At 44.3% G+C, this 24,176-nt stretch overlaps 3 protein-coding genes across 5 annotated transcripts in view; 2 read left to right on the forward strand and 1 right to left on the reverse strand.

The window, feature by feature from the left end:
- The window catches only part of LOC120466787 (uncharacterized), a 329,947-nt gene that overhangs the window by 220,546 nt on the left and 85,225 nt on the right, over positions 1–24,176 (reverse strand). The gene's annotated exons all lie outside the window — the stretch shown is intronic.
- LOC148971945 (uncharacterized) overlaps positions 1–24,176 on the forward strand; it is a 443,851-nt gene that overhangs the window by 2,134 nt on the left and 417,541 nt on the right. The window lies entirely within an intron of this gene.
- The window catches only part of LOC120466881 (complement C2), a 67,666-nt gene continuing 61,959 nt past the window's right edge, over positions 18,470–24,176 (forward strand). For all 3 annotated transcript variants that reach the window (XM_089120905.1, XM_089120906.1, XM_089120908.1), the window contains exon 1: positions 18,470–18,578. In XM_089120905.1, the coding sequence (XP_088977031.1) occupies positions 18,512–18,578 (67 nt within the window). In that variant the 5' untranslated portion in view covers positions 18,470–18,511. The remainder of the gene's footprint in view (positions 18,579–24,176) is intronic.

Genomic DNA, 24,176 nt, shown 5'->3' on the forward strand with positions numbered 1-24,176 from the left:
TGATCAGCCCTACCGTGTGAGTGAATTGCAGTGCTTTTGCCTTATTGATACACATTGATTTATTGCTGTGGAATTGAAGTGAACACAAGTGTGCTGTGTCTTTGTTGAGAAGTGGCCCCCATCCATGCTTACACGTTCGTGGAAGGTTATTATATCTGCCCCCGTCAGAAGCCCAGAGTGATACAGTGAACCGAAGAGAGAGTACTTTGTACTGTGACTATCCTCACCTGTTCTACTTGCTGTTTGAGCCCAGAAGCATACAGCAACGCTGATAAAGTAATCGTTTAACCCACTATCGCCCTACTGTGAACTGAGGAGAGAGTACTTTGTACTGTGAAGATCCACACCTGTTCTACTTGCTGTTTGAGCCCAGAAGCATACAGCACCACTGGTAAAGTAACCTTGTAACTCACTGTCTCCCTATTGTGAACTGAAGAGAGAGTACTGTGTACTGTGACTATCCTCACCTGTTCTACTTACTGTTTGAGCCCAGAAGTATACAGCAACGCTGATAAAGTAATCGTTTAACCCACTGTTGCCCTACTGTGAACTGAGGAGAGAGTACTTTGTACTGTGAAGATCCACACCTGTTCTACTTGCTGTTTGAGCCCAGAAGCATACAGCACCACTGGTAAAGTAACTTTATGACTCACTGTCCCCCTATTGTGAACTGAAGAGAGAGTACTGTGTACTGTGACTATCCTCACCTGTTCTACTTACTGTTTGAGCCCAGAAGTATACAGCAACGCTGATAAAGTAATCGTTTAACCCACTGTCGCCCTACTGTGAACTGAGGAGAGAGTACTTTGTACTGTGAAGATCCACACCTGTTCTACTTGCTGTTTGAGCCCAGAAGCATACAGCACCACTGGTAAAGTAACTTTATGACTCACTGTCCCCCTATTGTGAACTGAAGAGAGAGTACTGTGTACTGTGACTATCCTCACCTGTTCTACTTACTGTTTGAGCCCAGAAGTATACAGCAACGCTGATAAAGTAATCGTTTAACCCACTGTCGCCCTACTGTGAACTGAGGAGAGAGTACTTTGTACTGTGAAGATCCACACCTGTTCTACTTGCTGTTTGAGCCCAGAAGCATACAGCACCACTGGTAAAGTAACCTTATGATTCACTGTCTCCCTATTGTGAACTGAAGAGAGAGTACTGTGTACTGTGAATATCCTCACCTGTTCTACTTACTGTTTGAGCCCAGAAGTATACAGCAACGCTGATAAAGTAATCGTTTAATCCACTGCTTCATTACCGTGCACCCACGAGAGTACCCTGTACTGTGAAGAATCCTTACCTGCCATACTTACCGTCTGAGTCTGGAGGTCTGCAGCACCGCTGGGGAAAAGTAAGCTTTTAATCCACTGCTTCATTACCGTGCACCAACGAGAATACCCTGTACTGTGAAGAATCCTTACCTGCCATAGTCTGGAAGTCTGCAGCACCGCTGGGGGAAAAGTAAGCTTTTAATCCACTGCTTCATTACTGTGCACCAACGAGAGTACCCTGTACTGTGAAGAATCCTTACCTGCCATACTTACTGTATGAGTCTGGAAGTCTGCAGCACCGCTGGGGGAAAAGTAAGCTTTTAATCCACTGCTTCATTACCGTGCACCTACGAGAGTACCCTGTACTGTGAAGAATCCTTACCTGCCATACTTACTGTATGAGTCCGGAAGTCTGCAGCACCACTGAGAGTATCTTAAACTGTGAGAAACCCTTGGTTTAATAAAGATTGTTACTCCTTTGAAACTTGTCTCTGTCTCTGTGGTCCTCTGTTGTGTGCCTGTGGTGTCGGCTCCTCACGGTGGTGACTCGGTTAGAGGGGGGGTGGTTGGTCACCCGAGCGTTCCTCCCCTCGACCTGTGACATAGGGAATGGACACATTTACTGTATGAATGTAACAATGAATATAATAATGTAATAATTTATTCTGAATGATTTCTAATGATGTTTATAATGTTTTACAGCTTTTACATTATCATTGTTATGTGATTTTTTTCTTCCTTTTTTGTGGACCCCAGGAAGACTAGCTCATCTCACTTTAGTGACAGCTAATAGGGATTATTTTAACAATAAACAATAAACAGCGTGAGGACGAGTAACTAATGACTGAATTTATATGTTTGGGTGAACTTTTTAAAAAAAGTGGAACGTTTACAAAAATAACATTTACATTTATTAATGCATTTGGCAGATGCTTTTATCCAACAGGACTTACAGTGTTCTTATTATCCACAATCCCCCAGGAGCAACCTGGAGTTAAGTGCACTACTCAAATATACTTCAGTGGTCTGATACGACCGTTCATCACCATGAATACATTTAACCAAAGTGTCTATCAAATCTATAACCTTTACCATTCAGTTCTATAGTAATTGTGACTTCACTAGGCTAGGCTTAGGAAAACTGGTAGGGTTGTTGAGTTACTGATGTTATGAGGTGTTAGTGAACCTGTCACTCATATATCTTAATTTTTTTGCTTAAATTTACATACAAAATCAGGTAAATTTGCCATGGTTGTATCTTTAACAATAAACAATCAAAATGACAAAAAATAAAAATAAATAAAAATATCATGGTTCTGAGTTCATCGAAGTATAATATACACAGAATAAAAAAGACCAATGACAAAATTATATCTTTGAATAATTCAAGAGACAAATTCAACAACAAAAGGAGGAAAATAAAGGACATTTAAGCCACTTGCTTGTGGATGATTTATCATATAGAATAAAGAAATTATCTACATATTCAAGAGATAATATTGTAGGTTTTCTTAATAAAAAAATATCTTTAAGGAATAAACTGTGGATTACATTGAAAGTGTTAAAAATATCTTAAAACAAAATTAAGGTTTTTGATTAAACATTCCAGCATTTTTCTCCATATAATGCACTTCACTGGGAACCAAACAAGTCCTAAAGACACTTTCAGTGCAAACTGTTCCAGACAATGAATAAGGGTCTTATCAAGCGAAACGATCGCTCATTTAATAAATAAATAAAAAACAAAGTTTAAGTTTTATAAGCTCAAATGCTTGCCTTGCTCTGTCCTGTGACGCACGTTCGTGAATCTCCTGTTCGAACTCGTTCATCAAAATGAACGAATCTTTTTCTGAGTCGTTTGGTTCATTGAACGAACGAAACGAACAAATTGACTTGTGATTAGCTTTTGTTTGCCAGAACTTCTCCCTATCCTCAGCTACATTGCACTGGCGGTTCAGTCGCCGATACTCAGTCAAATCACCTCAAAGTCGGGCCTCATGCCGCCGGTCAATCATTTTGAATGTTCTCTCTGATATCCAGGGCTTTTTCGGGGTAGATCGAAAGCATCTGAAGACATTATAATAATAATAATATGTTTATTTTATATAGCGCCTTTCAAAGTTCTCAAGGTCGCTTTACAGTAAGTACAAGTGAGCATCATAATAATATGACATATAAACAATACAAAACGTTGAGACATAGAAACATGACATAGAAAAAACAAATATAAATTGAGATAGTGGTACCAAAACAAAGAAATCAGCAGAAACAAGAAGCGAAAAGATAAGTTTTAAGGTGAGTTTTGAATTCATGTAATGTTGAGAGGTCTCGGATGTCTTGGGGAATAGAATTCCAGAGAGTTGGGGCAGCAGTACTAAAAGCCCTTCCACCAAAAGATGATAGTTTGTGCCGTGGAATCCTTAAAAGACCAGTATCAGAGGATCTAAGTGTGCGAGCTGGGGAGTAGGTAAGGATGAGATCAGAAATATAGGGGGGGGCAAGACCATGGAGTGCTTTGAATGTGATAAGGAGGATCTTGTAGTTCATTCTAAAGCGTACCGGTATCCAATGAAGTCTGCGTAAAATCGGAGTGATGTGGGAAGATTTCTTAGTGTATGTGAGGACCCTAGCTGCAGAGTTCTGTATGTATTGGAGTTTATTTATAGAAGAGTCGGGTAAGCCATAGAAGAGAGAATTGCAGTAATCAAGCCGTGATGTGATGAAAGCATGAACCAAAGTTTCAGCATCGGTGATGTTCAGAAATGGACGCAAACGCGCAATATTACGAAGGTGGAAGAAGGCAGACTTAGTGAGCGAGGAAATGTGTGGAAGGAAGGAAAGAGAGGAATCAAAGATTATACCAAGGTTTTTAACAGTAGTGGAAGGTTGAACCGAAACTCCAGCAATGTGAACATTGTCAACATAGAAACGGGGTGTGATTCGAGGTGAGCCAATAAGAAGTAGATCTGTTTTGTCGGTGTTGAGCTTGAGAAAATTACTAGTCATCCAGGCATTTAAATCATCAATACAGGCTGATATGGAATTTGTGGGAAAAGGAGAATTGCATTGAGAATGAATGTATAGTTGGGTGTCATCAGCATAACAGTGGAATTTAAAGCCATGATGACGGATGATATTACCTAATGGGAGCATGTAGATGATGAAGAGAAGAGGCCCAAGAACAGAACCCTGGGGAACACCGTGTGGGACAGAGAGAGTAGTGGACTTAGCCTGGCGAATGGAGATGTAATGCTGGCGGTCGGACAGGTAAGAAGTGAACCAAGCTAGTGCAGTTCCAGAAACACCAATAGCAGAGAGTCGCGAGATAAAAATACTGTGAGAGATTGTGTCAAATGCAGAAGAAATATCTAGAAGAATTAGAATACTAGTGGAGCCGGAGTCGGTGGCCAAGAGGAGATCATTGACAACCCTGAGAAGTGCTGTTTCAGTGCTGTGGAGGGTGCGGAAAGCAGATTGAAAACATTCGTAGTGGTTGTTAGCTGACAAGTGTGTTTGAAGTTGGGCAGAGACCACCTTCTCGAGCAGTTTCGATAGAAATGGTAAATTTGAGATTGGTCTGAAATTGGCCATGTTGGTGGGGTCAAGGCCGTGTTTCTTTAGGACAGGAGTGACAGCAGCAGTTTTTAATTCCAGAGGAACAGAACCAGAACTTAGTAGTTGGGAGATGAGAAGTGAAATCGGGAGAGAAATCACAGATGCACATTTTTTCAGTAAAGTAGTAGGAGCAGGATCAAGATGACAGGAAGATGTGTTTGCTTTGTTGATTAGCTCAGAGATATAAGCAGGGGTTGGGGGGGTAAAATTAGTGAGAGTACCAGGTGTACAAGCAGTGGCGAAGTCGTGTGTGTAGACAGGCGAGATCATGGATGGGAAATGATTGTGAATGCTATCAGTTTTATTTTGAAAGAAATAAAGGAATGATTCACAGAGGTCTGCCGGGTTACTAATGACAGGTGCAGGAGGGTTGGTGAGTTTATTGACCACCGAAAACAGTGCTTTGGGACGTGAAGACGCATTATTAATAATAGTAGAAAAGTAACTAGAGCGTGCAGTGTTTATAGCAGATTTGTACAATTGGATATGGTCAGTGTAAGCAGTAAGATGAACAGTCAAACCAGTTTTCCTATAAAGGCGTTCAAGACGACGACCAGCTGTTTTTAGCTTGCGAAGTGCAGGGGTAAACCAGGGAGATGTGTGTGTAGAAGGTACAACTCTACTTTTAAGAGGAGCATGAAATTCAAGGGCAGTGGAAATACCAGCATTATATTTGATAAGGATATCAAGAGAGCTAGTGTGTGCAGTAATATCAGAGAGATAAGTTTGTGCAGATTCAGAAAACAGTACTGGATTTACAGAATTGAGGTTACGGAAGGTTATAGTAGATTTCACCCTGAGGCGGGGAAGAGGCATTTCACAGTTTAGTTCAACAAGGAGGTGATCAGACAGTCCAATCTGAGAACCAAGCACAGAAACATTATATAGACCAGTAGTGCAGACGAGATCCAGTGTGTGACCTTTAGAGTGTGTAGCAAAATCGACATGTTGTACAAGATTGAAACATTCAAATAATGACATAAGTTCACGCGATTCTGCACAGTCAGTATCAACATGTATGTTGAAATCACCAAGTAATATAACACAAGAGGATAAGGCAGAGGAAAGGGTTAACAGTTCATGCAGTTCACTGAAGAAATCTGAGATTGCTTTAGGTGGACGATACAGGAGAATCAAGATCATTGGAGATGTACCAGAAACTTTGAGAGCTAAATACTCAAAAGTTAAAGTCACGTGAAAATCAATAGTTTTGACTGGAATGCTGCTGCGGTGAACAGCAGCCAGGCCACCACCCCTTGATGTCGAACGAGGTTTGGCCAGGTAGCTGTATCCACAGGGAGTGAGAAGATTTAGGTGGAAATAGTCATTAGGAGTTTGCCATGTTTCAGTGAGGAGCAATAAGTCGAAGTGTTTCTCAGTTAGTAGTGAGCAAAGCACAGTAGCCTTATCTGTGAGGGATCGGCAGTTAAATAGCGCAACTGCAGGATGAAACACGCAGTCATTGCGCGTTTCAGTCAGAGACGGATCACATGAGACTGTTTTTAATGAGGAAAGGTTTATTCCACGGTGACGAGAAGACACCATAGAACAGCGGGTATCCGAGCGGTTCGACCAGATGGAAGGAATGGCTGAAGACGACGAGCAGCGCGATGAGAAGTGGAGGCGACAGGAGCGATGGACATAGCGGGGTCGCCTAGCAATCCCGAGCTCCGTGCAGAGTCTGTATGTAGTCGCGTCAAGACGAGGACGCGTTTTCATGCAACGCAGTTGGAGTAGCGAGTAGTTAAGCGCCATGGGTTCGACACAGCAGAGAAATAATCCCAGAGTTAGAACTCTAGGCAGTACCGGGACCGGGACGTTGGATGCAGTTTACATAGTTAGACCGCAAACATGTAGCAACAACACGACATCACTGGCAATTTTAAGAACGCACTTCCCGTTGCAATAGAGTGCAAGAAAGCAGTAACACTCTCAGCGCTAATTATGCACGATCAACGCATTGTGTGCTGACTGGATTGTACTTTCCTTAAAGATCTACCAGTCGTTCACCTTGTCGGTAGCCAGGTTATCAAAGATGCGGCGGGTGGCGCGGTTGAAGTCTGTGGCGATGTTTGGATCACTGAGTAGGGAGGAGTCCAGGCGAGGCTGTGTCTTGGTGTTCTGGTTGGCTCGCAGCTTTAACTTGAGCTGGGCCACCAGCAATCGATGGTCTGTATTGCCAAGTTCTGCTCCTCTGTACAAACGGCAGTTGGTGACAAACGGCATCCAGTGTCGAGAAATGAGGATATGGTCCAGCGCTTTCCTAGTTCTGCCATCTGGGCTGTACCATGACCAGTGGTGGATTTGCTTCCAAGAAAAACATGTATCTGCAACATAGAGGTTGTTGTGGCAGTAGAGAAGGAGAAGGCGGTTACCATTGTCGTTTGTGGACCTGTCAGCAAAGGTTATGCCGACAGGTGAGCTGCTCGCGTTCAGCAAGTAGCTCCACCCGCCCCACCTCGCCCCGCCTCGAGAGTTCATTGGCCGTAATTTTAGCAGATTTATTATTTTCACGGATTGATTTCAGCAAGAGTCAAAGAGAACCAGCATTTTTTTAGCAGCTAGTGCTTCGCGATGGACCATGCAATTCACGGTCCACTTCAAGCACTGGTCGGAGCTAAATCATAATGCAAAGACGAGATATGAAGAGAAAATAAAGGGAATCAAAGGACTGGATCCTTATGAGCATAGTGACTGGCCAGGAGACGTCAACCTGTTGCCCAACTTCCAGCACCCATATAAATACACCATTTAACTATATTAAATGTTAGATCATACACACACAAAGTTTTCAATAACTTCAAGTCGCTGCAGCAGGCCCAAGTATTTTCGATGGGTGGGTGCAGGAGATTGTAAAAGTGGGGCAGAAAACTGTTGTCCGTTCAAATATATGCTATTCCACACTCATCGCTCTCTGTCATTTGCATGTAGTCAGAATCCTTGTCAAGACTGCAATGCTGAAGTGTGCGTGTGTGCCAGTTAAAAGCCCCGTTCACACCGCCAGCGTCTTTGTAGCTGTGTGTCGCTAGGCTACTGTGATGTCGCTTGATGGGCCGCGGGCGTTCGTAGTGCTGTCGCTCTAATGTTATTGGTAAACTGCACGCCTGGCCATACAAAATACTATCTATACAAAATACCATCACAAGTGATATATACAACTATATAATTTTAATTTGACTTGGAATAAATTACTTTTAAGGCTAAAAAGAAACCGTATGCTGTTGGGAGAGTGTTTATATTACCACAGCAGTATTCAGTGGATTAAATCATTTACTAGATTAACGATCGATCAATGAACAAATTAAACTCACTCATACAGTCATAAATTATATAAACGTCATTCGAATTTGACAAATAATCAATTTCCTTGTCCCTTTAATAGCCAACGCAATTGATAATTACAGTTTACAACACAGCAGGTAGACGGCATCTTGTACACTGTTTGTGCCGCGGATTCCCAAAATGCTTTGCGTTCACCACTGGTAATATGTCACTGGTGAAGTCACGTTAGCAATCTCTATAGCTTAGGCTTAATATGAAAATAGGTTCAAACAAACTTGAAATAGAATAGCCCTCAAATAGAATAGTTTTAATTCCATACTTATACATGTGTGTGTGTGTGTGTGTGTGTGTGTGTGTGTGTGTGTGTGTATGTGTATATGTGAAAGAGCTTCAGAGAAAATAACATTTACAGAAAATATAGAAATTTGTACTTTGCATTTTATACTGTAAAAACACAATTATAGTCGATTTTAGTTCATAATACCTAGAGATGAAATGGCATGAACATTTAATTTCATGATTATTATGAAATCAATTTGCCAAATGTATGTCGAAACCCAGCAAATAAATAAAATTAGAATCAATATTCACTTTTTGTTTACATAAAGTACCTCAAAATACCATTAAACATTAAAATACCATTAAAAATGATGGCCAGATTTTAAAGGAGTGTCTTGCAACAGGTTAAGTCTAGTTCAAATAAAGTCTTCACAAAAATAGTTTTATAAACAGATAAACCTCACATATTTCAGCCTTTAAATGGTCTTTTATAAAAAGATTGAGTCAAAAAATGATAAATTGCTGACATTCACTTGCACATCCCCTTATCTTTTATTATTAATAGTAAAATTCGGGCAGATTTTCCTGTTGCGTCTGTCGTTGCTATGGAACCATGCACTGCGCTCTCCACAACGACAAAGAAGTTTTAGTAGCTAATGGATTTCCACCACTGAGAAACGCTTTCTGTAGCTCTGCTACAAGATTTATTTCACGGAGAAGAGAAAAACACCCGTAGTGTTTGGGTGCACCGCGATCCTTCATGTTGACTGAGCTTTCAGTGTTGTTACTGAAGGGGCTAAATGGTTGGTTCTTCGGTTCGTTTGCGGCATTCTGAATGTGAAAAGGTGAGATTTTTTCAATCTCGCTGTGGATGCCACCCGGTGTGTGAACGGCCTCTTGGCGAGCTACCTCGTATCAAGCCATGATAAATGACAAACCACGCAAGTGAACTGGGTTTGAACTGGTTTGAACCCCTGCTCTAGAGCTCCGCTTTGTAGGCTAAGACTCAATACTTTTTTGCTACTTTTTAATAACTTTCTGCGGCCAGAGTTTTGGCAAATGATCGAGAGTAAAATCTTTTTTAGACCTGACTAAATCAAATGTAAGACCTCAGATGAAAATCTGGCCGTTTATAAGACTTTTTAAGGCCTTAAATTTAAAGTTCAGAATTTTAGACCCCGCGGAAAAACTGAAACTAAACTGTATTGGTTAATCTAAGACCGCAAAATGAGAAAATTGTATCAATATCAAGATATTTACAGATAGATAAATAAAACATCTCACTCGTATCTTTTAAGCTGTTGTGCTTGTGATAACGTTGTAGGTCACACAATAATGTCAACATGGTGGATGATGTCCAGATCGCATTCATACTGCATACTTTCAGGCTATATAGTACATACTGTTTTAGTAGTAGTTAGTTTATTTAGATAGGGACAGATACAAATAACATAGATAAACTTTAACAGTCATCTGATACATGCAACATTTGTATGTAAGACAACAACTCCCACAATGCACCACATTGCACAGCTCCGCAAGCCACACCCACTAATCCGGAACAGCGCAAACAGAGAAATCACTCTTCTGTCTACAAGGCTAACATTAGCTGTCACCAAAGTTTGAAATTCAATTTACACAAAATTTCTAGTTAGTTGGCTGTGGCGAGCAGGACGATCGAGGGCGAGGGATGTGCGAGGACGGCGCGAGGTTAACAAACTCCATTAAAGTTACATTGGCAAACTCATCAGTGAATTTGTCATGATCCTGGTTCCTTTTCTCGGTTCTTTGTCTCCCCCTGTTGGTTATCATGTATTCTCGCTTCTGTTCTCGCTTTCTCTGCTGTTTCATTAGCTACAGCTGCGGCTGCTTTATGCTCGTTATCCAATCATTCTTTCACACCTGCTCTCCCTTTTCTCTAATTCTGTCGGCTTCTTTTACCGCTGCTTTTCCCCACCTCTTTGCCAGATCTTTGAGCCAAGACTTGTTAGTCTGTGTATGTTACCTCTCGTGCGAGTCCTGTCCAGTCCTGTCCTGTCCAGCACTGAGCTACTGTGAGTCTGTTCCACTGCTACATTGTCGCTACTCAGCTGTGCTTGTTTCAGAGCCCCTGTCTGATGCCAGCTCACCTCCACTAGCCGAGGGATCTTCCTCCCGTGCTCGCCGGGGTTGCTGTGGATCTTCGGTGTCTGATTTCACCTGTCGCTCTCGCTGTTCAGCCTAAGGAAGAGAGTCTCGCCTGTTACCTGCTCTGCGGGTCGACCTTTGTTGAACTATATATTATTTTGAGATCGGTCCTTACCTGTGGACATCTTTCCGTTCATTAAACTGACTTTTTGCTGCAACGCTTTTGGGTCCTCTGTCTGTCTCTCATCACCACAGAATAATCTGGCCACGATGGACTCAGCGAGCAGCAACCACTTTCAGTCGGCGGTGGAGTTCCAGGGAACCATGCTGGGACGGCATGAGGAGGAGCTTTCAGCCGCGAGACAGGCCGTCGAATCCCTCGCCTCCCAAGTTTCATTACTCTCTACCCAGCTTCGCCAGTTACGCCATGAGAGTCCCGCACCTCGAGACCAGCGCGAGTCACCGGGCGCGAGGCACCCGCGCAGTGTGACCCAGTGCGAGGTAGTCTTCTCCCTTCAGCCCTCGACTTATGCTTCTGAACGAGCCCGAGTCGCCTACGTTATCTCTCTGCTGGCCGGACGAGCCCGAGAGTGGGGGACCGCCAACTGGGAGGCAGAGACGGACTGTGTGAACGACTTCTTCCTGTTCAAGACCGAGATGATCCGTGTCTTTGATCGCTCTACCCACGGGGTTGAGGCATCCCGCATTCTATCCTCTCTGCGTCAGGGCAGACGCTCTGCTGCGGATTTCGCTATCGAGTTTCGTACTCTAGCGACCACCTGCGGTTGGAATGAACCGGCGCTAGTAGCCCGCTTCCTGGAGGGGCTCAATTCTGAGCTAAGGGAGGAGATATACGCTCGTGAAGCACCCACTCGCCTGGATCCTCTCGTTGACCTGGCTATCCGCTTAGAGAAGCGCTTCGACCTGCGCCGCCGTGCTCGGGGTCCGGAGCTCTCTCGGCGGTCCTCACCACCTGCCGTCACTTTGCCGCCTCCCTCCGGTCTGGAGCAGGAGGCAATGCAGCTGGGTGGGTTACGCGTCTCGGCTAAGGAACGGGAGCGGAGGATAATCAACCGTCTGTGCATGTATTGTGCAGCGCCCAACCATTTCGTCAACACGTGCCCGGTAAAAGCCAACGCTCGCCAGTAAGAGGAGGGCTACTGGCGAGCGCATCTTCCAGGGACTCTCCGTCGAGGTCGTGTACTACTCTGCCCGTCTCCCTCCAATGGTCTAGTTCCTCCATTACCTGTTCCGCCTTGGTGGACTCGGGGGCGGAGGGAAACTTCATCGACGAGGCTTGGGCCATGGACCAAGGTATTCCCCTAATAGACTTAAGAAACTCCACCCCTCTCTTTGCCTTAGATGGAAGTTCTCTTCCTAGAAATCAGAGAAAGACTATTCCTCTCTCTCTCACCGTCTCGGGGAATCATAGAGAGACTATTTCTTTTTTAGTTTTTTGTTCGCCCTTTTGTCCGGTTGTCTTAGGTCATCCTTGGCTGGTTCAGCATAACTCGCAGATCAACTGGTCTAATTGTTCTGTTTTGTCATGGAAGTTGTCATGTCATACCAAGTGTTTAACCTCTGCTATCCCTCCTGTCTCTTCTGTCTCTATCTCGCAGGAAGGGCCGGGTGATTTGGCGGGGGTACCGGAGGAGTATCACTGAGGTGTTCAGTCGGTCCCGGGCGACTTCCCTTCCTCCTCATAGACCGTACGATTGCAGTATCGATCTCCTCCCAGGGTCTATGCCGCCTCGGGGACGACTTTATTCCTTGTCGGCTCCCGAACGCGAGGCATTAGAGAATTATCTCTCTGAGTCACTACGTAACAGTACTATCGTCCCCTGTTCGTCGCCAGCTGGCGCGGGGTTTTTCTTTGTCAAAAAGAAGGACGGTTCCTTGCGTCCCTGCATTGACTATAGGGGGCTGAACGACATCACTGTCAAGAACCGTTATCCCTTGCCATTGATGTGCTCAGCCTTTGAACTCTTGCAGGGAGCAAGGGTGTTTACTAAACTCGATCTTCGTAACGCCTACCATCTCGTGCGCATAAAGGAGGGGGACGAGTGGAAGACCGCGTTTAACACGCCTTTTGGGCACTTTGAATATCGCGTCCTCCCGTTCGGATTGGTCAACGCACCTGCCGTGTTTCAAGCCCTCGTAAACGACGTCCTTCGGGACATGCTGAATATTTTTGTATTCGTCTACCTCGACGACATTTTGATTTTTTTCGCCCTCTCTCCAAGTGCACATCCAACACGTGCGTCGAGTTCTTCAACGTCTTCTCGAGAATCGTCTCTTTGTTAAGGCAGAATCAGATTGCCAGGGCGGGCTTTAAACAATGATGGACAGATGATCTACAGGGACGTAATCATCATGTTATCAAAGAGCGTTAACTGGTTTCCCTCAGAGATGACTGCAGCTGGAGAATTGAGATGTATAGATTCCGCTGTCGCGTCTGTTTTTAAAATTAATCGACAGCGCATTAATTTTAATAGTCAAACAGAAAAACTGCAATCAAGGCATTTGTCGATCGGAAAGATATTCAGCAAAAGTGTAACTTATCAGCTAGCTCTGACGGTCGCTAAGTTAAGAAGATAGGACGTAATGAAAAACATGTGGTCGTTGTGGTTTCTCCTTTGGTCGCACTCATGAAGGACCAAGTGAAAGAAGCAACACTCGTTAACTTATTTTACTTCTAAAATAAGTAAGTTCTGTTGTTGACAATTATGCTATGCAAAGTATTTGACTTACTGCGTTGCTCTGATTGGTTGTAGGTCTGTCCGACTATCCAATTGAGTGCAGAGGTTTTTTTTTTCCTGGTTCGGTTAAGACACACCTCATAATCAAAGTCCTACGGAGCGGTCTCAGACTCATATTCTCAATAAAATATGAGTATGACGAAGTCAGGCTAATGAATTGCAGCTGAATAGATACTATACACACCCAGGTATCGGATCGGTACTCGGTATCGGCCGATACCCTGAGTCCAGGTATCGGAATCGGTACCATGTGCTCCTTTGTTTTGATTTTTATATAATTATTGTTTTTCACTTGCAAAAGTTATTGTTTTGTCATCCTATGTAAATTGTTTTACATTGTTCTTACTGATATACAGTATTCTTATAAAGCCTTACCAGTAATTGTTGTTTTTCTCAGAAATAATGTTCCTTGAAAACCTTTGTTATAATACCAATGTCTTCAAAGTCCTCAACCTTTAATTACTCAAAATCACAATAAACATCTAAGTTGCATCATTTTAAGGTTATTTTAACAATAGTTATACAGTGACATAAAATAAAACATCAAATGAAAGAATGAAAATAATACCACATAAAGAAAAGCAATGCCACATAAAAGATGTAAAATGTGATTTGCTTACTCACGGTTGAGAGCAAGGAGTAGTATGATGCAAAGAACAGCCATAATCAAAAACACACCGGTTGACACCATTATTGTTCCATGGCCACCCAACTGTTCTCTTAAAGTCATCAAACAGTCATTTACCACACTGTGACCTTTCAAAAATGACAAAAATATAGTAAATGGAATACATAAATTAGATTTACTGCAACACTGAAAGGCGCTTTAATCTGTGCATATTACAAGTGTGTTATAAAATGTTTTACTTGTACTAAGAATACCCTATATTAAATATATCAGAATGATTTGGGGTCAAGGTATGCACACTTACCTGCAGCTGGCTTTTTAGTAGATTCAAGGTATATATCAATTTTGAGATTTTCTTTGTTTTCCTCATTTTCTTCATCAGGCTCGAAAACTGGGTTGCAGAAAACATTCTATGAACGTTAAAACAAAGTTTAGAACCAAAACTGAATGTTCTATAAATAACAAATAAATTCTACCATGGCTACAACTACTACTTACAATTATAATAATAATTTACCTCATATCCACCTCGGCTTCCAGTTGAATTTTCGGAATCCATCATCTTTGCATTTTTAGAAACCATTTATATATGTTTAGTTATCTGAAATCTTGAGGCAGGCTATTAATTCAGTCCATTTGGTTGTGAAAATGAGTGTAGTTTAAGAAGTTATCCATAAAAGAAGATGCCTGGACATGTTTTAGTTGTCTTTAAATCCATTGAATGTTTGCATAGAATATAATGTCTTTTTTTAATTATTTATTTTTTAAATGTATCTTATTAATTCATTTTTGTTTCTTTGTAATGCTGTAATATTATAGTCCAACATCTTGTGTTGTTAAAAGAAAGTGGCTGGTATTCAGAATGTTCTTCTCAAATATTCCCAAAGCCAAGTCAGCTGAGAGGATTGAGCTCCGAAATAATCCTGTTTTATACACACATCTACACACATACCACCACCCCCACCCCAAAACCCAACAACTGTGTATGTATGTGTGTTTTGTGAGGACTCTTTATAGACATGATTTTAATCATAGACATGATTGCTTCACTCTGTCCCTGTCACAACAAAACCAGGCTGAAGACCAGAATACAAAGTTTATTTAAGGCAATTCCACAGACTAATAGAAGTTCAGGAACTTAGAAAAAGACTTCAGACAGAAATATAACTTAAATTATAATAAAAAGTCCATTCTTGAAATGACTCTTAAGGATAACTCACAGAAGATACAAGAGGTCCTCTTTCTCAGACAGTCAACAGAACATAATTCAGTGAAGATACTTGATTTTTGACTCACAGAAGAAGAGTGAAGTCCTCTCTCAGACGATCCTCATCATATAACTCACAGAAGAAGAGTGAAGTCCTCTCTCAGACGATCCACTGAATATAACTCTCAGAAGAAGAGTGAAGTCCTCTCTCGGATCATATAACTCACAGAAGATCAGTGAAGCCCTCTCTTGGACTATCCTCATAATGTCTTACTGATAACGCAAGGATCCACCTCGCTAGCAACACAGCAGACACTAGCCCTAGCCCAGCACAAGAACTTTAAAAGGCACAAGGGAATACAATACTGTGTAACATATAATACCCAACAGTGAGGGAGTAAGAGCAAACAGAATATAAAGGCTGGTGATGAAATGATTATGATGTGATAGAGATCAGGTGTGGTGATGAGGGAATCGAGTGCAGGTGAGGATCCAGGGGAATGCTGGGAAATGTAGTGTGGGACAGGACCAGGAAACCAGAGGAACCGTGACAGTCCCCTATCCAGACCCACAAACAAAACTATTACAGAAAATAAATCAATAAATAAAATACGGAAATAAAAAAAAAACATCTGGTATGATTTATAACACAGGTTTCTCAAGCCAAGTTTTGCTCCAACCCTAATCAAACAAACCTGAAACAGCTAAATAAAGGGGAACTATGCAGTTTTTTTTAGCTGAACTTAACAGCTTCGGAGTTATTGGAATGGTTATATGACATTTTTCGGGTTGAATGGTGGCCATCTCGCACCCCCTGTTGCCTGTGAGTGGTAAACGACACTTGCAAGTTTGGACCGGTGGGATATCAGTATTGAGTGATATCAGCTCTTGTGATGTAACGAATCGCTTTACAGCACTGCACACATACACACCCCCATCCAGGATCCGGCTAGCTATATGAACAAGGTAGGCAGCGTCCAGTGGCGGTTCTACCTTGAATTACACCCAGGACGAGAGCCCCCTTCGAGACTTGTTAAACTATACTTTGTCATGAAATGGAGTTTTTAAAAGTAAAAGGGTCAGAGAGATACTTATTTAGTAACACAATACTTATCTCTGAAATAATTTTGAACAGCTCTCATATTAACAACTATCCAAACTGTTATAGACGTAAAATAGCTTTTGTAGCCCTATGTCACTCTTAAAATGTCAGAGAAAAAGACAGAATCAGAGATTATTTAGAAAATAGAAAATTGTACTTTGCATATTATAGGCCACTGTAAAAACACGTAAAGTTGATCATTATGTAAATTATTTTCATTTCATGAATATAGTGACCAACATGATCACATACACAGAATCTTGTTCAAAAAGCCCAATACACAATGAAATCAATTCACCAAGTTAATAACATTAAAGATTTGTTTTAAAGGAGTGTTTTTTATCTTACCTATACTAAACTTAAAAAATGTTAACACAAAAAAAGATTTTACAAAAATATAAACCTCATATTTCAGCATTTAAATCATCTCTATAAAAAGAATGAGTCAATATAGAAACATTCCTGACATTTATAATGCACAGTAGCTTATCTTTTATTATTAATAGTAAAATTCGGACTGATTTGCCCATGGCTGTCGTTGCTATACAACCATGCACTGTGCTCTCCACAACGACAGAGAAGTTTTAGTAGCTAATGTATTTCCACCACAGAAAAACACTTGCTGAAGCTCTGCTAAAAGATTTATTTACGGAGAAGAGAAAAACACCCAAGTGTTTGGGTGCGCGTGCACTCCCATACTGAAAAGTTTATGAGCGCACCTCCTGCGAGCGCATAATGAGCGCTCTCCGTGCGCCTAATCGCCTATTTGAAGTAACGACCTTGAGCGTGCAAAAGACGCGATACGTGAACTAATCAGGAGACCCCCTTGACATCGCTTCTGTGCACGGCACCTTCTCATCAAGCAGGGACGCCATTGCCAATAATTGAATTGAAATGATGAAAAATAAAAAACCTTTGCGGCAGAGAGGATTTTTTTAACTGCTCCTGCCGCCCCCCATGAGACATGAAGAAATGCCGCCCCGGGCAACTGCCCGGTTCGCCTGTGCCTAGAACCGCTACTGGCAGCATCCCCACGCATAAGCTGTATCCCAATGTGAAGGCAGCATCCGACTAATTTGTAGCGGTGCACCAAGGAATCAACACCGGCCGTCACATATTGCGTTTTGTAATAATTTACGCTATTTAAAGGGGTGGTTTAATGCCCTTTTATACCAGTCAGACAAAGATGGAAAGACTCAAGAAGTAACATGTAGAAGCAAAAGAGGAGATTTGTAGGAGTAGGAGATTTCTGAATGGTTAGTTGATGAATTTTTGTTGTTTATGTGTAGTTATCATCTCACATATGAACATATGAATCTAAACAATGATGATAATAAACAAAGCTTTTTTGTGACTTTAGTGGCTTGTTTTGTGACGTTCAAAGTTGATATGAATAATTGTTTTTATTGTCACCACTGTTGAGATGCATATGCATATTCTTGACGTGTGAGTCTACATGACATTGGTCAGAACATTTTCTGCATAATGACTTCATAAAATCTTTCAGAGTATTACGGCACTGTTTGAATTTCTGCAGTAGTATTGGCATGTGAAATTAACAATTAATATTAAACAATTTAATTAGAGACTCTGATATCAGTGCATCAGGCCACTAAAGATGACTAACAAGTGACCAACATCATCTGAGTTTCTCTTGCAATTTTTGCCATAACATACGTGTATGAGAAATACACAGTTACAGCAGCCAGAAACAAACTAATGATAAGACGTCAAGGGTCAAAAGTCCAACTAAAGCAAACACTGATCACAATTATCTATTTTCAATAAAACATCAACATCTAAACCTCTGTTAATTTTCAATAAGAACTTTAGGATGAAAGAAGTAAAGTAAAGCCCTTGTCTTAAATCCAGACCTGGGGGCTGTGTGGACTAGCGCTGGGCCAGAAAAGCACTGCTATGGGGAATCTGCTCAAATAAGTTTGTACTCTTTGTCTATGAACAAGAACATGGTCTATTAAAGTTGGCCACATTTCATCTTTCACCATGAAATTACTGGTTTGGAAAACCAGTCTGAAAACCATTTTATTTCAGAAATTCGGTTCTTCTCAGAAATTACACACTACACCTTTAAGACTCACCGAAATTGATTACTTTATAGAATTTACCAGAATTGCATTAAAATGTTAATGTTTAATGACTCCTCAAATACACGTTACAAAGGTTCATATTTGTATTTCACCCAAAGCGGAGAGTTAAAAGAAGCCAGCACTGATCATGTCAGCTATGCACTACACTACTGCATGTATCATCACTTTTTTCTTGTACATCTCTGTATCTGAAGGTAAGTCCCCAATGAGACCATTTTTTTCTTGCAAACTTTGAGAATAATAATGTGTTCATCCATGTTAGAAATATGAAGGTCTGTAGCTGAAACGTGTGTTTCTTTTTATCATTATGTGGCTGCATTACAGTTTTTCTCAGTCGCTTTGATACATTTTTGAATCACCCTTAAGATTTGCAAACCAGTATGTGCATTTCTCAAAACAATTGAGCTTGTTTGTTTACTTGTTCTGTTATTGTCAGAATTAACTCTGTTTCACACTCTGTCTATATACGCTTGCCAAATTATGTTTTACGAGAATCAGATATTTCTGAGAACTGGTTTATGTAGTAACCTGTCTGAAAACAGTTTATGACAACTACCAGTTAAACCATTTTGCAAAATGTGAGTGAAAATCTCTGTTGGTGAGTGTATGAAATGGTGTCAGTCACCAGTTCACTCATTCCCATGTAAATATTCAAGCAATGGAACATGAGAAAGGGAATTTGTTACTCACATGCTGTGTGGGAAGTTTAGAATCCGAAGCATACACACTGAAAGCCACGGTGCGTGAAGTTGAGTTCCCTATCGAGGGAACTCAACACTGCGTCGATAAAATCGACTCTTTGGGGACGCTCCCTAAGCGTGCGCCTCTGAAGTATGAATGAAACTAATCCAATCCTGATTGGTGTTGCGTCGTGACGTAACATGTGACGGCATACCCGGAAGTATAAAAGTGACGCTGTCACAACACACACTAGCTTTCGCTCTTCAGCAAGCGCTTTATGTTGAAACTGTCTGTCTTATTTGGTGTTGTTTGTCTTATTATTGAAAGAAAGTATGGCCAGTGAACAATTCAAGAGGTGTGTGCATCCCTGCCCTCGTTTCATCACGGGTGGGGACGCACACTCTCTCTGTGTGTATTGTTTGGGAGTGCAGCACGCACGGGCAGCTCTCGAGGGGGCTGCTTGTGAAATGTGTGAGGCTTTGCCTATTAGAGTGCTGCGCTCCCGGCTGGCGTGCTTTGACGAGCACGGTCAGGCTCGCGTTCCCCAGGGTTCCGGTCCCGCATATGTCGAGGCGATGCGGCGACTGAGATCCTGGGGTTCGCAGCGGGATCTGGCGGAGGAGAGTGAGAATGCTGAGGCATTTTCTCGCTCGCCATCGGCTGATCCCGCAGCCTCTGAGAGTGGTGTGGGAGCCCGCGCTGCGGTTTCTCCTACCCGCGATCAGGTCCCGGTGCTTGAGCTGTCTACTTCTGAGGAAGGGGACGTGCTCAGCATCGATGCGGACGACCGTGATCTCAGCACGCCATCACGCGGCCTGGGTTATGAGGAGCTGGTGGAGGTTGTGACACGCGCTGTGGCCAGACTAAACATCAGCTGGCCACAACATGAGCAGGAAACGCAAGTCACCAGTAAAATGGACGAGCGTTACCTGCAGCGCAGGTCACAGCCTCACCGCCGGGGTCTGCCGTTTTTCCCTGATCTCCATAAAGAGATCTCGAGAACGTGGGAAAGACCGCATTCGTCCCGTATTTCGAGTCCCAATGTAATAGATTACAGCAATGTTATGGGGGCTCGAGATATGGGATATGGGAGAATGCCGAAGGTGGAGGAGGTTTTAGCGAGCTATCTCTCTCCCGAATCGGCGTCTTCCCTAAAGACCCCGGTGTTGCCTAGTAAGCCCTGCAGAGAGACATCTGCATTGGTGGGCAGGGCTTACATGGCGGCGGGTCGGGCTGGTTCGTGTCTGCACTCAATGGCGATTTTGCAGGCATACCAGGCCGACCTCCTGAAAGATTTGGATGAGGGGGAGGGGCCTACTCCTGAAGATGTCGCGGAGTTGAGGAAGGCCGCAGATTTGTCTCTCCGGGCCACTAGGGAAGCGGCCAGCGCTATTGGCCGCTCTATGGCGGCCATGGTGGCCACGGAGAGGCATCTGTGGCTGGACTTATCCGGTATTAAAGAAAAGGATAGGTCCTTCCTGCTGGATGCGCCGCTTTCGGCTTCTGGCCTGTTCGGCGACGCCGTTAATTCGGTTGTCGACAGGTTTCAGGAGTCGAGAAAACAATCTGCGGCGTTCCAGCAGTACCTCCCCCGGAAAGCGAAGGCCAAATCTAGTAGGGGGGGGCAAAGCAATCAGCCCCAGCCATCAGCCAGCTCCTCCCACAGGGCAGAGCAGAAGGAGAGCGTTTCCTCTAGAGCCCCCCCTCCGGGGTCTTGGCAACAGAGGAAACGCTCCCAAAAACCGAAGTCCTCCAGCCAGAGGGGCGACCTGAGGGACGTCATTCAGGCTAAGAGGACTCCGGAAAAGAGGTCCTAGCCAAGGCAGGACTTCAGAGGGCTGCCCCCTCCGCAGTGAGACAACCGAGGTTGTTCTCACAACGGGGCCCTCTAGGGAAAGATGCAGGTCCGCCGTTAACAGCGCTTCGGGCCGCATCAATTTCCAGCGAAAAGACACCAGAGGCCAGCCTCGAGAGGCTGGTACCCTTAGCAGATTTTGTAGAGGGATGGTATCATCTTCCCAACATATCTCCATGGGTCCTGCAGATAATACGAGTTGGGTACAGACTGCAGTTCGCGCACCGCCCCCCCAAGTTCTCTGGGGTGGTGCTCACTGCGGTGGTCCCAGAGCAGGCTCAGGTGTTGGAACAAGAAGTACAGACTCTGCTGTCGAAAGGAGCCATAGAACGTGTTCTTCCGGTAGACAGGGAGTCCGGGTTTTACAGCCGGTACTTTATAGTTCCAAAGAAGGATGGGGGGTTAAGGCCAATTTTGGATCTCAGGGTGTTGAACCGGTCTCTGAGAAGGTTCAAATTCAGAATGTTGACCATTCCAACAATCGTGAGTCAAATCAGATCCGAGGACTGGTTTGTCACGATAGATCTGAAAGACGCCTATTTTCACATCTCCATCCTTCCTTGTCACAGGAGGTACCTGAGGTTCGCTTTCGGGGGCGAAGCATACCAATATCGGGTTCTTCCGTTCGGCCTAGCACTCTCTCCCCGCACATTTACCAAGTGTATGGACGTGGCCCTTGCTCCACTGAGACTTCAGGGGATTCGCGTATTGAATTATCTCGACGACTGGCTTATTTTGGCCCAGTCTCGGGAGATGGCAGTTCGGCATCGAGATGTCGTTCTTGGCCATATTCAGAAATTGGGGTTAAGACTCAATTTGAAGAAGAGTGTGCTAGAACCGTCCCAGGGCACGACCTTTTTGGGAGTCGTGTGGAACTCGATTACAATGCAGGCACGTATGTCTCCCGCACGTATCGAGTCAATTCTGGCGATGGTGTCCAGGGTGAGGCTAGGTCAGGCCGTCACTGTGAAACACTTTCAAAGGATGCTGGGCCTCATGGCAGCGGCATCCAACATTATTCCTCTGGGCCTCCTTCACATGAGGCCCCTCCAGTGGTGGTTGAAGACCAAGGGGTTCTCACCCAAAGGAAATCCGTTCCGTATGATCAGAGTAACGCGCAAGTGCCTTCAGTCTCTGCAAATATGGAAGAAGCCTTGGTTCCTATCCCAAGGGCCAGTGTTGGGGGTGTCATGTCGCCGGGAAACCGTTTCGACAGACGCCTCCCTTACGGGCTGGGGCGCGGTCATGGACGGCCGCTTTACCAGGGGTCTGTGGCAGGACCATCATCGCACTTGGCATATAAATTGCCTGGAGATGATGGCGGTATTCAAGGCTTTGAGGAGCTTCCTCCCAGACATCGAGGGTCGCCACGTCCTTATACGGACAGACAATACGTCAGTGGTGGCCTATCTGAACCGACAGGGGGGACTCAGATCGCGCCCTCTGTGCAAACTGGCGCATCAGATTATCCTTTGGTCCCAGGGAAAGATATTGTCAATAAGGGCAATGTATATCCCAGGGGTTCAGAATCGGGGAGCAGACATCCTGTCGAGGCAGGGGCTGAGGCCCGGGGAATGGAGACTTCATCCGGATGTGGTGAAGTCGATATGGGAGAGGTTCGGACCGATGGAAGTGGATCTGTTTGCGTCTCGAGAGACGTCCCACTGTCCACTTTGGTTCTCCCTCTCACATCCAGCCCCGCTGGGGTTGGATGCCATGGTACAGGCTTGGCCGAGGCTTCGCCTGTATGCTTTCCCCCCGATCGCTCTGCTCCCAGGGGTCCTGGAGAGGGTCCGTCAAGAGGGCATCAGTCTACTTCTGGTTGCCCCGAGATGGCCGACACGAGTATGGTTCTCGGATATAATATCACTCCTCATAGCTCCGCCATGGCCGATTCCTCTGAGGAGGGATCTATTGTCTCAGGCGGAGGGCACAATCTTCCACCCTCGCCCAGAGTTGTGGAAGCTGTGGGTCTGGCCTCTGAGGGGGTTCAGTACCTAAATGCTGGCTTATCAGCTGAGGTGGTTGAAACCATACTTAGCTCTAGGGCCCCATCTACCAGGAGATTATATGGCCTCAAGTGGAAGGTGTTTCACACTTGGTGTGGAGAACGGAGGTTGGATCCAGTAAACTGCCCAGTGGCTTCAGTTCTGGAATTCCTTCAGGATCGTTTCTCTGCGGGTCTCTCCCCGTCCACTCTTAAGGTGTACGTGGCTGCCGTTTCGGCTTTCCACGCGCCAGTAGATGGTGGACCTCTGGGGAGGCACCAGTTGGTCATTAGGTTTCTCCGTGGTGCTTGGAGGATGAGGCCGGCGATCAGGTCCAGGGTGCCTGCCTGGGATCTGGCAATAGTTCTGGAAGGGTTGTCCCTCGCTCCCTTCGAACCTTTAGAGTCGGCTTCGCCTAAGGACTTAACGTTGAAAATGGTCTTTCTCTTAGCGATTACCTCTCTTAAGAGGGTGGGAGATCTCCAGGCCCTGGCGGTAACGCCAGCTTGCTTGGAGTTTGCCCCTGGCAAAGTAAAGGCCTTTTTGCACCCGAGTCCGGGCTACGTGCCTAAAGTTCCTTCGAGTACGGCTCGCTCTGTAGTCCTTCAGGCATTCCATCCTCCACCTCATGTGTCGGCGGGAGAAGAGAGGCTTCACTTGCTCTGCCCCGTCAGAGCTTTGAGTGTATACTTGGAAAAGTCTGCTTCTTGGAGAAGATCTGACCAGTTGTTAGTATGCTTTGGGTCACCTAAGAGGGGGCTCCCGGCAACCAAACAAACTATAAGTAACTGGATTGTCCAGGCTATTACTGAGGCTTACAAGGTGCGTGGGGTTCCTTCACCTTTGGCCTTAAGGGCTCACTCGACTAGAGGCATGGCTTCCTCTAGGGCCCTTCTGTCGGGAGTACCTCTGCAGGAGATTTGTGAGGCAGCCGGCTGGGCTACCCCGCATACTTTCATCAGGTTTTACAGTCTCAGCCTTCCCAGTACGCCCGGTGCACACGTACTCGGCCCTTGCTGAGTGCCTAATCAGTTTCACTCTGGGGCGGGTCTGTTTGGTGCGTGGCCTAGTGGGTACTCGTTCCCCAAAGAGTCGATTTTATCGACGCAGTGTTGAGTTCCCTCGATAGGGAACGTCTCGGGTTATGACTATAACCCTTGTTCCCTGAGAAGGGAACGAGACACTGCGTCGTGTTGCCACGCCCCCTTTTCAGACCCTTGAGCGTCTTGCTTCATCGCGAGGCTAGTGTGTGTTGTGACAGCGTCACT

The sequence above is a fragment of the Pimephales promelas genome, chromosome 16 (genome assembly GCF_988280905.1).
Source record: "Pimephales promelas chromosome 16, fPimPro1.hap1.1, whole genome shotgun sequence".
Classification (NCBI taxonomy): Eukaryota; Metazoa; Chordata; class Actinopteri; order Cypriniformes; family Leuciscidae; genus Pimephales; species Pimephales promelas.